At 36.8% G+C, this 14,338-nt stretch overlaps 1 protein-coding gene across 1 annotated transcript in view; it reads right to left on the minus strand.

Annotated features, from left to right (window-relative positions):
* Positions 1 to 14,338, minus strand: part of CCDC73 (coiled-coil domain containing 73) — a 154,785-nt gene that overhangs the window by 34,450 nt on the left and 105,997 nt on the right. Inside the window, exons 11-14 of the mRNA XM_043908843.1 lie at positions 11,673 to 11,801; positions 10,665 to 10,724; positions 9,095 to 9,192; positions 2,346 to 2,352 (exon numbers count right to left, since the gene is read on the minus strand). Of these exons, the coding sequence (XP_043764778.1) occupies positions 2,346 to 2,352; positions 9,095 to 9,192; positions 10,665 to 10,724; positions 11,673 to 11,801 (294 nt within the window). The remainder of the gene's footprint in view (positions 1 to 2,345; positions 2,353 to 9,094; positions 9,193 to 10,664; positions 10,725 to 11,672; positions 11,802 to 14,338) is intronic.

The following is a 14,338-nucleotide window of genomic DNA, read 5'->3' on the forward strand; positions in this document are numbered from 1 at the left end:
TATGCAAAATTTTGAAAACATTTGATAAAACAATTTTAATACAAAGATTTTCCTCTGGATCATAAAGAACTATGCACTTTGAGAGCATTCAGTGAATACCTGTTTTGACTGTCTCTACTTTAGGACAATGTAAATATTTTTATAGAAGTCATGATTTCATCTTGATTTACAGGTAACATATGGTAATAAGGCAGTTTCTAAATATTTACAAGGGTATTATTTAATAGGTGCTTAGTACTTTAACATTCTAACAAATATTTACAGTATCTATTTATATTTTAGAAGACAAACAAATCAAAAAACTCAGAGGAGATATGGGAGAGTAGACCACAGAGTACCCTAGTAAAAATAAATGACCAAAAGCATTATGTTCTTAAAAAGCACATTAGATATATCAGTCATTTCCTGACTATAACTATACCCCCATCTAAAAGAAAGTGCCTGTATCTGGTATTCTCTCAGTTTCCATGTTTTGGAGATATTCCATCCTTATCCTATAATGTGGACTGACTATTCTTTCATCCTGCTACACTGATCAGGCAATCTTTGAGAATTTCCTTTTTTCTTCCGTGTTAGGTCTCCTGTCTCCTAGATCCCATGATTTCCTCCTGATTTATTCCCTTGTCTTGGTAAAGCAAGCTATTTTTTATAAAGCAGACAACTATCATATTTTTTGAAACCTTGCATGTCTGAAAGTATGTTTATTCTACTAATACTTAATTTGTTTGGCTAAATACAGTACAATTCTGTTTTGGAACCTCTGAAAGCACGGTTCTATTATCTTCTACCTTCCAGGGTTGTCAATGAGAAGTTTGAAGCCATTATGTTGCCATTCTCATTTTGGATCCTTCATAGGTGATCTACTTTTTTTGCCCCACCCCCCACCCCAGAGAGTTTTATAATCTTCTCTTTTAGTATGAAATTTCATAATGATATGCATTGGTGTTAAGCAAAACAAACTCAGATTCTTCAATTCTGGGTTACTTTCCTGCATTATCTCTTGGGTCATTTGCTCTCCTTCCACTTTGTTCTCTCTGAAACTCACCAGACCTCTTGAACAACCCCCTCATTTTCTTCCTTTCCTATTTTCCATCTTCTTGTCTTTTGGTTCTACTTTCTTAGATTATTTTGATGTTATCTTCTAACCTTTCCATTGTACTTTTTATGTACACTAATATATTTAAGGGTTCCCTTTTATTCTATTAATGTTTTTTAGATCCTAAATTACTGTTTTTGGATTAACAAATATATTTCTCTTAACTGAGTATATTTTCTTAGCTTCTCCAAGTTTTTTTCCATTACCCTATTTGTTTTGTCTGTTTTTCACACTGGAGATTTTCAAATACCCAGTGATCCCTAACTGTTTGTTCATATTTAAGAATGAAGTATTAAATAGCCAGCTAAAAGTTTGGTCAACTACAAAGTTTTGTCACTACAGTGGTGGCTTCACTGTGCACTGATCTGGCTGAACTGTTTCATCAGGAGAGCTTAATTGCAGGTGAGTTGCCACAGAATCTTCCATTCTGCTGCCTGAATGTTACAAGGCTAACTGTCCTGCAAATGGGGACACTGCCTGGAGGCTTCAGAATTCAGTGTACAGACTTTCCAAACTATTTTTAAAATAATACTCTCAGTACTGTGCTAGTAAACTAGGTCTCAATAAAGCCTGATTTGTAGCATTTGCCAATCTCATTAAAGCTTAAAAAAAAAACAACCCACCGTGGTTAATTCAAGCTACCACTTATTTAAACTAGCTTACAAAATGACAACAGCTCTAATAACCAGCTCTCCCTGGTACAAACTGCCTCCAGCACACCACTGGATCTTTCCAGTCTCAGTTGCTCCTCAAACTCTCCAACTAATTCTCTATCTTTTTCCCAACAGAAGATCGGGAGTGACTGTGCAGATTAGGGAGAAGAATCTGAATGTGCAATAGCTTTCCATGCAGACCTTCTAGCTACTGGCTCCAGTTATGCATTTTACTTTAGAGGCACATGATGCTTGCAATTCCTGACAATTTCTGTTGCTTTAACTTGAGTTTCTACTTTCTCTCATTTGCTGAGTAAGTGACTAATTTTCCATTTGGTTCCTACTTTTAAAACTTTATTTTTATTGTTTCTTCTTCCCATTTCTGCATTCTTGTGGTTTTTATGTCGTTTTATTGCAGCTTCAGAAAGAAATAGAAGGGAATGTATAGGTTCAATCCAATATGTTTAACCAGAAACCCTGACCTGACAATATCTGAACTTGCAGAGTCTGAATTTACTCACTGTTAATCACTCATTAATTCAGTAAGATTTAATGAGCTCCTATTATGTGTCAGAAACTTTTTTGGGCTCTTATACTATATTAGTAAAAGTGTTACTTATTTTATGGAATTTATACTCTACCAGGGAATTATTTGGTATTATCTGCACATGGATTAACAAATTTGAAAAGCTTCTCTGAAAAAATATATATTGTGGAAAATCAAAATAAAACCACTAGTTAATGCTTTAATATACCAAAAACTAAGTAAATTATTCTGGTTAATACTATGTTAACACTATGACTACAGCAGCAAACTAAATAGATAGTCTTCCTAACACTATGATTATAGCAGCATAACTATACTTTTATCTGGACTAAACTATAATTAAATCACAGTAAAAAACATTCTCTATCATGAGAATTTAGGTCTTCTATGCTCCAAACTGTACTTAAAAAAAAAAAAATAAGACAGATGACAGCATGATTGCAGAGCACTGAAAAACAGTAGGCCATTATGAAGAGTAATGATCCCTTTTAGTACAGGTGGAATTAGAATGCTCCTCAGGAAAACACTTGCGATATCTATGCAGCATAATCCTCAGCAACAGTTCAACATTAATATTTTGTTATACTATATATCAGTGGTTCTCCAACACCAGTCTGTAAACAAGAACTGATCCATGACAAAATTCTCACTAGTCCATGGCAAAAAATGTCAATGTAAGGTCATCAAATGTGTTTTCTTATAAAGGACTGTCCTTTATCTGATATTACATCCTTAATATACTTTGGGTGTTAAAATGTTCTTTTATAAAATGAAAGGGATGATAGATGGTACTATTTTTTAATGCCCTTAACTGTTAAAATAAAAAGCAGACAATTCTATCTTGTTCTTGCCAATACTTTGAAATTTTACTATATGAAATCTAGTTTCTCTATGTACTATCAAGGCTTAGGCAATTAGTAAAAGAGAGTGGCATTTGGATTATCGAATATATTTCCATTTATAGCTAAAAATCCTGGAAACATAGTTATTGTCATCATTAACTCAAATTATTAGGTTGGTGCAAAAATAAGTATGGTTTTGCACTGTTGAACTTTGCCATTTGCTATTGTAATACATTCTTAAATAAATGTGGTTGTTATACATCATTTTGATGTGCATTTCTTGCTTTATGTTTTTTGCTAATAAGTTATTTGCTGTTTATTTTATATGTACTTTAGTCTACAGAAAAATGGAAATGATGTTAGACAAAAAGCAAACTCGAGGAATTTTTCTTATTTGAGTTCAAAACAGGTCACAAAGCAGTGGAGACAATCACAACATCAACATATTTGGCCAAGGAACTGCTAATGAACATACAATGCAGTGGTGGTTTAATAAGTTTTGCAAAGGAGACGAGAGCCTTGAAGATGAGCATAGTGGCCAGCCACTGGAAGCGGACAACAACAGAGAGGCTCACCAAAGCTACTACGAGAAGGCCCAAGAACTCAATGTAGACATTCTATGGTCACGTGGCATTTGAAGCAAATTGGAAAGGTGAAAAAACTCGGTAAGTGAGCTGACCGAAAATCAGAAGAATCGTCGTTTTGAAGTGTCCTTTTCTCTTATTCTTAACACAACAACAACAAACCATTTCTCAATTTGGACTGTGATGTGCAAAGAAAAGTGGATAATATACAACAATCAGTGATGATCAGCTCAGTGGTTGGACCAAGAAGAAGCTCCAAAGCACTTTCCAAAGCCAAACAAGAACAAAAAAAAAGTCACAGTCACTGGTGATCTGCTGCTGGTCTGATACACTACAACTTTCTGAATTCTGGTGAAACCATTACATCTGAGAAGTATGCTCAGCAAATTGATGAGAAGCACCAAAAATTGCAATTCCTGCAGCCAGCATTGGCCAACAGAAAGGGCCCAATTCTTCTCCATGACAATGCCCAGCTGCATGTTGCACAACCAATGTTTCAAAAGTTGAACCAATTAGGCTACAAAGTTTTACCTCATCTGCCATATTCACCTGATCTCTCACCAACTGACTACTACTTTTTTAAGCATGTCTACAACTTTTTGCAGGGAAAAATGCTTCCACAACCAGCAAGAGGCTGCTTTCCAAGAGTTTGTTGAATCCCGAAGCACTGATTTTTATGCTACACGAACAAACAAACATCTCCTATTGGTAAAAAATGTGTTGATTGTAATGGTTCCTATTATGATTAATAAAGATGTATTTGAGCCTGGTTACAATGACTTAAAATTCAGAGTCCAAAACCATAATTACTTTTGCACTGACCTAATATTTACTTCTATTTCTACCATAAGCCCTGTAGAATTCAACAATACATAAACATTGGATTTAGAGCTGATGAAGGACAATTTGAAAGTTGTGGTCTTTCTATAACTGATCCAGCAAGAGTGGCATTTCAGATAGATCTAGGAAAAATATCTTAACAGTGTAATGTTGTAGAAATAGTGCTGAAGTAGAATCGAGACAAAGATTTAATTCTGGTTTTGCCACTAATTTGGGGCCTTGAACTATACTGCTTGCCTTTTGTTGGATCTCTATTTCATCTCAAAATGAAATGGTTGGATTGGCTAATCACTAACATTTTGTTCATCCTAAAAATCTATGTTTCATCTCCTTTAAATAGATTAGGGGACAATCCTGGTAACTGCTTTCATCAAGAATTTGAATAAATTATTTCATATGTTTCTTGGAAGAAGGTTTAACATCTTAGAGAAATAATCCCCATTAAGCATCTATAGGGTGGGTAGAAAGGGTCAGTTTAGTTCAGTTGCTCAGTCATGTCCGACTCTTTGCAACCCCATAGACTGCAGCACGCCAGGCCTCCTTGTCCATCACCAACTCCTGGAGTTTATTCAAACTCATGTCCATCAAGTCAGTGATGCCATCCAACCATCTCATCCTCTGTTGTCCCTTTCTCCTCCTGCCTTCAATCTTTCCCAGCATCAGGGTCTTTCCAATGAGTCAACTCTTCACATGAGGTGGCCAAAATACTGGAGTTTCAGCTTCAGCATCAGTCCTTCCAATGAACATCTAGGACTGATCTCCTTTAGGATGGACTGGTTGGATCTCCTTACAGTCCAAGGGACTCTCAAGAGTCTTCGCCAACACCACAGCTCAAAAGCATCAGTTCTTCTGCACTCAGCTTTCTTTATAGTCCAACTCTCACATCCATACATGACCACTGGAAAAACCATAGCTTTGACTAGATGGACCTGTGTCGGCAAAGTAATGTCTCTGCTTTTTAATACGCTGTCTAGGTTGGCCATAACTTTCCTTCCAAGGAGCAAGCGTCTTTTAATCTCATGTCTGCCGTCACCAACTGCAGTGATTTTGGAGCCCAAGAAAATAAAGTCCTCCACTGTTTCCACTGTTTCCCCATCTATTTGCCATGAAGTGATGGGACCAGATGCCATGATCTTAGTTTTCTGAATGTTGAGCTTTAAGCCAACTTTATCACTCTCCTCTTTCACTTTCATCAAGAGGCTCTTTAGTTCTTCGCTTTCTGCCATAAGGGTGGTGTCATCTGTGTTTCTGAGGTTATTAATATTTCTCCTGGCAATCTTGATTCCAGCTTGTGCTTCATCCAGCCCAGCATTTCTCATGATGTACTCTGCATATTAAGTTAAATGAGCAGGGTGACAATATACAGCCTTGACGTACTCCTTTTCCTATTTGGTCGGTTGTCCCATGTCCAGTTCTAACTGTTGCTTCCTGACCCGCATACAGGTTTCTCAAGAGGCAGGTCAGGTGGTCTAGTAATCCCACCTCTTTCAGAATTTTCCACAGTTTATTGTGATCCACACAGTCAAAGGCTTTGGCATAATCAATAAAGCAAAAGTAGATGTTTTTATGGAACTCTTGCCTTTTTCCATGATCCAGCAGATGTTGGCAATTTGATCTCTGGTTCCTCTGCTTTTTCTAAATCCAGCTTGAACATCTGGAAGTTCATGGTTCACGTACTGTTGAAGCCTGGCTTGGAGAATTTAGAGCATTATTTTGCTAGCATATGAGTTTAATTGTGTGGTAGTTTGAGCATTCTTTGGCACTGCTTTTCTTATGGACTGGAATGAAAAGTGACCATTTCCAGTCCTATGGTCACTGCTGAGTTTTCCATATTTGCTGGCATATTGAGTGCAGCACTTACACAGCATCATCTTCTAGGATTTGAAATAGCTCAACTGGAATTCCATCACCTCCACAAGCTTTGTTCATATTTGCAGATAACTGGACTTTATGAAAATTTTAAAAAATCTTTTACTGGAGTAGGTGAAAGGGTTAAAAGAAGGGAGAGATTTGGCTCTATCATAAGTTTTCCCTCTCTGCCTTCCAGGTGAAATTCATACAGTATTGGGGGGGGCAGGCAAGAGAAATGAGCAAGGCAAATCTCTCTTTACATAACTAATCACAGACCATCAATGGTGAAAAGACAGTGTTTCACTGTCTTAAGTCTGGTTTCATTCAGTGAGGCTGGATGCAGGATAATTTCTGTGGGGCCAAATGCAAAATTTAAAAAAAGAAGAGGAAAAAAACGCTATTAAAGACACTTATACTAAACCTTTTCTTTTCTTTATAGTTCCTCCATTTCTCTGTCTTTGTCTCTCTCCCCCTCCTTTTTTCTTCCTATCCACCTATCACGGTACTTTTTATTTTCTCTTTAATGTCCCCTGGGATAGTCACAGGCCAAAGACAGATCCTCACAGATGCCTAAGGGCCTCACCACACGACTTAGCTTTGAGCTCTACCTCCTGCAAGCTGCAAGACCCATGTATTATGTTCTGTCTGAAGTTGGGGAAGTCAGTCTCTCCATCCCATGGGCCCTCTGGCAGATGGGTAACCCCCAAAAGATTGCAACTGCCAGGCAGGAATGCAGCTCACTACCTGGTTTGAGGACTCACTTTCTGCCAAGACACCTACCTAATGTGCTAGGCATGGCCATCCTGAGGAAGAAGACGCTGCAGGGCACAGGTACTCAACTCAGACCCACCCTACTACATCGAGGCCTGCACCAGTGTGGGGTGTGCCTGCCAAGTGGCTTCAGCTGTGTCCCTCTCTCTGCGACCCTATGGACTGTAGCCCACCAGGCTCCTCTTCCATGGAATTCTCCAGGCAAGAATACTGGTTGCCATGCCCTCCATCTTTCTGATCCAAGGATCAAACCCACGTTTCTTATGTCTCCTGCATTGGCAGGCAGGTTCTTTACCACTAGCACCAGCTGGGAAGCCCAAACATTGGTAAAGGGCAACAATAGAACACACAGGCCTCTACCCACCAATGTGACTCAGCCAACATAGAGTGGTGGCAAGACAGGAGCAGGGAGGATAAGGCTGTGCAGGGCCCAGGGCACCAAAGGGCAGAAGAGACAGCAGCCAAGAACAGTTCCTCAGCAGCAATGGGAGGCTGGAGAATGCCAAAGCTGAGGCTTCAAGCCCTGGTGCAAGCTCCATTTTACCATCAGACTTAATTTACAAAGCATACATTTAAATATAAAAGTTAATAAAAATGTCAAGGAAGTGACCACAAAATATTAAACCTGAAACTTGAGGCTCCTCTGGCTATCAGCCTTATGCAACTGCGCTGGTTACTTTCTCAGGAAGCTGGTCCATGTCTCTGCTGATGGTGGTCTTTTCATTGGAGGTAAATATACTTTTCTTGGGAAATGTTGAGCTTCATGCTTCATTATCAAGAATCCCTTCAGATGGGCACAAATATCTTCCACTGGCCACCACAGTGGAACATGTCCCCAACTCCTCTTGAGTTGGACATCCCATCACTTGGCAGTTCCTGCTCTTCCACTAACCACTATGTTCCTTCATGTGAATCCAAGGAACCACCAAGTTCTCGCTTCTGACCCTTCTAGCGCCATATAGCATTAGAACAAGCATAATACACACTCAAGTCCCACTGGAACAGATTCCTCCAAAAACTTTACTCCTTGAAATTTCTAGACTAAAACTGGGCATCAGTCTAGATGTTCTTGGTACACAACTTCCAAACTTCAAAAATATACACCAAATTCTCCCACAAAATGAATTTATCACAATTTACTGGCAACACCACAGTGAACCTTTAGGTTCAACAGCATCGCAAGCATCCATCTAAAAAACTAAGATGACAGTCTCCCCTTCTTGTACCCCAATTTTTACACAATTTTCCTGTAGACGCCTTCATTTAGATTCATGAAGGGAAAGACATCTCTCTCAACTAGGGATGTAACAAAAAAGCATCACTTAATGAACCCTCATTCCCAAAACACTCCTATAACTTCTTCCTTTCCCCAATCATTTTCTTATACATACTGGGAAGAAGATGATAGGGTGATTGTTGTGGTAACAGGACCAGTTCTATCATGTTCTTGTGAAAAGGGATCTGCCTCCCACCCCACTTCTGAGAGCCCACTGATTCCTCTCCTAGAACATGGTGTCACTTGTCACCTTTTATTTACAGTTTTGAATCTTGGCCAAAATCCTATGACACAGAGAAAAAATACCCAATCTGTTACAAAATTAAATCAATTACTTGATAAAACTGAACGTTTAACTAGTGACTAAATGCTAAAAAAATGCTCATTTCTTTGGACACTGATACCAAGTTGACGAAGGAGGTCAATACCTTACCCCGAAAATTAAAAATGATCTCAGATAAAGTTGGACATATGAAAGCAACTAAACAGGTAAAGTTCATTAGATGAAAATATGCATATATATATACATATATATATAACATAATATAATATAATATTATATATATAATATTATATATTATAATATAATATATAATCAGGATATGATTTATATATATATATATATCCTAATTATTTTCTTTTTATCACCTTCAATTTTTCTTCCATTTCAGTATTAGCTTGAGTCTGCTGCTGAAGTAACTGCTGCGATTGTTGGAAAGAAATGATGATACCCTTTAAAAAAGTGTAAATATGATATATTAATTGAAAAAGTTTTAAGGCAGTAGATATGTTTCTAAACTCACATTCTTAAAATATATTTTCTAGTTTCTTATTACAGTTTAACTTCAATGCCATAATAAACAATAAACTGAAATAAATTAATAGCACATTTTATTAATATTTAATGCAATTTGTATTATATGATCTCTTACAAAGTACTATTTTTAAGAGTTCCTCAAATAATTAACAAAATTTTTGAAATGGGCCATGGATTCTGAGACACTACTGAAAAATGTAAAGTATTCAAAACAAAACTATTGTTGGCTTTCTCCTCAAGCAGTAAATATATTGCTACTAAAATGGCATAGTGCTAATGGGTGACAATGGCCTGGTATGCATTCAGGATCAAACAGAGAAAAACCAGAAGAGAAAAAAAAAAAAAGAAACAGGAGAAATTTTATTCACATATCTTTTTTTAAGAATAGAATACTTATAAATATCAAATTCAAATAAGAGTATAATGTCCTATAAATTCATGCTATAAGCATAAATACATTTCAATAATTATATGTTAGAGTATCAGTAGTCTAAACTAAGGAAAACAGTGATTTATATTTATACACTTTATTTATAAATTATTTTAATGTAATCTTTTCCCAGCTTTATTGAGATATAATTGACATATGTGTAAGCTTAAAGTATAAAATATGATGATCTGATACACATATTTATTGTGATATAATTATCAAAATAAGGTTAACATCTCTATTACCACACATAATCACCAACTTTTTTGTATGTGGGAGAACATTTAAGATCTAATCTCTTTAAAATATAAATAATCTACAAGGATATATTGTACAGCACAAGGAATACAGTCAATATTTTATAATAACTTTAAATGGAACATAATCTATAAAAATTTTCAATCACTATGTTGCATAGTTAAAACTAATATAACATTGTAAATCAACTAGACCTCAACTAAACAAATATTTTTAAAACAAGAATATGTCTTCAGAGTCTCATTAAAAAAAAACTCTACTATCTTAGCAACTTTCAAATATGACATCATGCTGCACATTACATACCTAGAACTAACTCATTTTACAACTGGGAGTTTGTACCTTTTGATGACCATCTCCTCATTTCTCCTCTGATTTTTTTTTTTTTTTTTTTTTTGGCAGTACTTTACAGCATGAGGGAGCTTAGGTTCCCAAACAGTGATCAAACCTTCACCCTTTTAGAAACGTGGAGTCTTAACCACTGGACCACCAAGGAAGTCCCTGACTTATTTTTTAATGTGAATACAGGTTAGACTTGGTTTAAAAGGTACATATGTAATCCATTCAATATACACCAACTGAGTGTTTACTAAGTGCTAGGAATTGACCTAAGCATGATTCCATTTGTTGCTCATTTTCCACACTGTATTTGGTTTTAAGAATATTTACTGACTTCCAAAATATCTTATGATTGTTTACCTGTTTTTCTTCTTGAATACAGGTTATCTCTTCACTGATCTTCTTATTTAATTCTAATTCCTAAAAATTTGAATAATTTTAAAATTAAGATACAAAATTCAGCAAATTATACATTCAATTCAGGACTTAACAAATTTAGGAGTATCATGACCTATTTTTACTCCAGAGTACCAATGTTTGTCTACTGTTGAATTAATGATTCTAGTGAACTGAAGATGGTGTTAGATATTCAATACAGGCTGGTGCAAACTTATAAATGTTAATGTTGAAGACAATAACATTTTCCATCTCCAAAAGTTTTCCTGAAGATGTTATGCCAGACGATTACCTGAAAGTGAAAGTGAAGTCACTCAGTCATGTCCAACTCTTTGCAACCCCATGGACTGTAACCCTCTAGGCTCCTCCATCCAAGGGATTTTCCAGGCAAGAATACTGGAGTGGGTTGCCATTTCCTTCTCCAGGGGATCTTCCTGACCCAGGGATTAAACCTGGATCTCCCTCACTGCAGACAGACTCTACCGTCTGAGTCACCAGGGAGTATTACCTCTAAAAGGAACTGCAAAGTGAAAGTCGCTCAGTCGTATCCGACTCTTCGCAACCTCATGGACTATCCAATCCATGGAATTCTCCAGGCCAGAATACTGGAGTGGGTAGCTTTTCCCATCTTGAGGGGATCTTCCCAACCCAGGGACTGAACCCAGGTGTCCCGAATTGCAGGCGGATTCTTTACCAGCTGAGCCACAAGGGAAGCCCTGATTACTTGATACCGTAGTAAGGTGAAAATAAAGTGGTTATAGACAAACTTTGTTATCCTAAAGTTTTGTTGATAATGCCAAAAGGTATCTAGCAATTTTTCAAAAATTCATGAAATCTTTCTTTACTATGTATATTAACTCTACAAGGAAGGAAAAATTGTGTATTATACTCCTCTTATTCAATTGTTTTTACAGTCTCAAAAATTTTACAAAAATTTTAATTTTATAAACATGGATATATTTAAATAAATACCATTTTGAGTCTTTCTTCAAGTTCTTGAAATTTTTGTTCTTTAATTGTTAAATTGTTTTCTGCTCCCATCTTCTGTTGTTGACATGTGACTTTGGTCTTTATCAAGTCTGAGGTTACTTTTTTAAGTTCCTTAACATAAAAAACATCAAACAGAGAATTCAGTATAGATATTTCATTAAAGCAAGGCACTTTTCTGACAGTTTTAAAGTTCATTTTAAACCTATTCTACTACAGTCCATGGGGTTGCAGAGTCAAACACGATTGAATGACTAAGACTGGCCCATCAAGGTCTATTTTCCCTACCTTCCTTGCAAGATAATTAGCCAACGTGGAAATGCTGTCTGTGGTTACAGAATAGGCAAACACAATGACACAAAGCTAGAATGCATGATCTTTGTTCTTAAAAAGAATACACTAATTAAATGAACTAATCAATCAGAAGTAGGGTGTTTTCCCTGATGACTTATTCAACAAAAATCCTCTAAGATAAAAGATTATATAAAAGATTGTCAATTCCCAAGTTATTAGTAACTAATAAGAACAATTTATTTAAGAAATAATTATAATACAATGTAATAGGTACTTTAATACAGGAAAGTACAGAAGTTTAATTGGTTAAGGGCATCAAGAAGGCATTACACAGGACAGTGGTATTTAAACTGAATCTGTAAAGATAAATTTTTGAAGAGGACAAAAAATGAGTAGATATTCCAGGCAAAAACACTCAGGAAAGTACAGAAACATGAAAGAGCATGGTATTTTTCAAGGAAACAGAACTAATATGATATGACCAGAACTAGTATGTCATGGGTAAGGGGGAGGAATTTAAGACACCTGCTCCTTGGAAGGAAAGCTATGACAAACCTACACAGTGTATTAAAAAGCAGAGACAAAGAGACCTTTGCTGACAAAGGTCCGTATACTCAAAACTGTGGTTTTTTTCCAGTAGTCATGTATGGATGTGAGAGTTGGACCATAAAGAAGGCCAAGTGCTGAAGAATTAATGCTTCTGAATTGTGGTTCTGGAGAAGAGTCCTGTGGACAGCAAGAAGATCAAATCAGTCAATCCTAAAGGAAATCAACACTAAATATTCAGTGGAAAGACTACTTTGGCCACAAGATGCAAAGAGCTGATTCACTGGAAAAGACCCTGATGCTGGGAAAGACTGAGGGCAAGAAGAAAAGGGGGCAACAGAGGATGAGATGGCTAGATAGCATCACCAACTCAATGGACATGAATTTGAGCAAACTCTGGAAGACAGTAAAGGACAGGGGAAACTGGGGAGCTATAGCCCAGGGGATAGCAAGGAGTCAGACACGAATTAGTGTCTGAACAAGTTTTTACTAGAAATTTGACAAAATTCAAGTATCAAAAGATTTGTAGGCCAAGCTAAAGAGTTCTAATTTTATCTTACAGACAATGAAGAATTAACCACTGAAGGATTTTGGTTAAGAGAATGACATAACAAGATGTGCTTTTTAGAAAAATAACTCTGGCAACATTGCAGAGGACAGACTTCATGGGGACATAAAAGAAGTCTACATTCTGAAGTTATGTTCATGGAGTTTAACAGATACATCTGAATACTTTTAAACCCAGAAATACCAACTTCTGAGTGGGTGTGTATTTTATAGTACTGCTGTTCTGTTCAAGGATCTGATTTTCTTGATTACACAGCATTGTAACTAGAGATCAAATTGCCAACATCTGTTGGATCATAGAAAAAGCAAGAGAATTCCAGAAAAACATCAACTCCTGCTTCATTGACTACACTAAAGCCTTTGACTGTGTGAATCACAACAAACTGTGGAAAATTCTGAAAGAGATGGGAATAACAGACCACCTGACCTGCCCCCTGAGAAACCCGTAAGCAGGTCAAGCAGCAACAGTTAAAACCAGACATGGAACAATGAACTGGTTCCAAACTGGGAAAGGAGTATGTCAAGGCTGTATACTGTCACCGTGCTTATTTAACTTCTACGCAGAGTACATCATGAGAAATGCTGGGCTAGATGAAGCACAAGCTGGAATCAAGACTGCCAGGAGAAATATCAATAACCTCAGATATGCAGATGACACCACCCTTGTGGCAGAAAGTGATGAGGAACCAAAGAACCTCTTGATGAAAGTGAAAGAGGAGAGTGAAAAAGTTGGCTTAAAACTCAACATTCAGAAAACTAAGATCATGGTATCTGGTCCCATCTCTTCACGACAAATAGATGGGGAAACAGCGCAAACAGTGACAGGCTTTATTTTCTTGGGCTCCAAAAATCACTGCAGACGGTGATAGCAGCCGTAAAATTAAAAGATGCTTGCTCCTTGGAAGAAAAGTTGTGACAAATCTAGACAGTATATTATAAAGCAGAGCCATTACTTTGCCAACAAAGGTCTGTCTACTCAAAGATATGGTTTTTCCAGTAATGATGTATGGATATAAGAGTTGGGCTATAAAGAAAGCTGCAAAAAAAACAAAAAAGAAAGCTGAGCACAGAAGAATTGATGCTTTTGAACTGTGGTGTTGGAGAAGACTCTTGAGAGTCCCTTGAACTGCAAGGAGATCAAACCAGTCAATCCTAAAAGAAATCAACCCTGAATATTCATTAGAAGGACTAATGCTGAAGCTCCAGTACTTTGGCACCTGATGCAAAGAACTGACTCATTAGAA

The sequence above is a fragment of the Cervus elaphus genome, chromosome 1 (assembly GCF_910594005.1).
Source record: "Cervus elaphus chromosome 1, mCerEla1.1, whole genome shotgun sequence".
Lineage (NCBI taxonomy): Eukaryota > Metazoa > Chordata > Mammalia > Artiodactyla > Cervidae > Cervus > Cervus elaphus.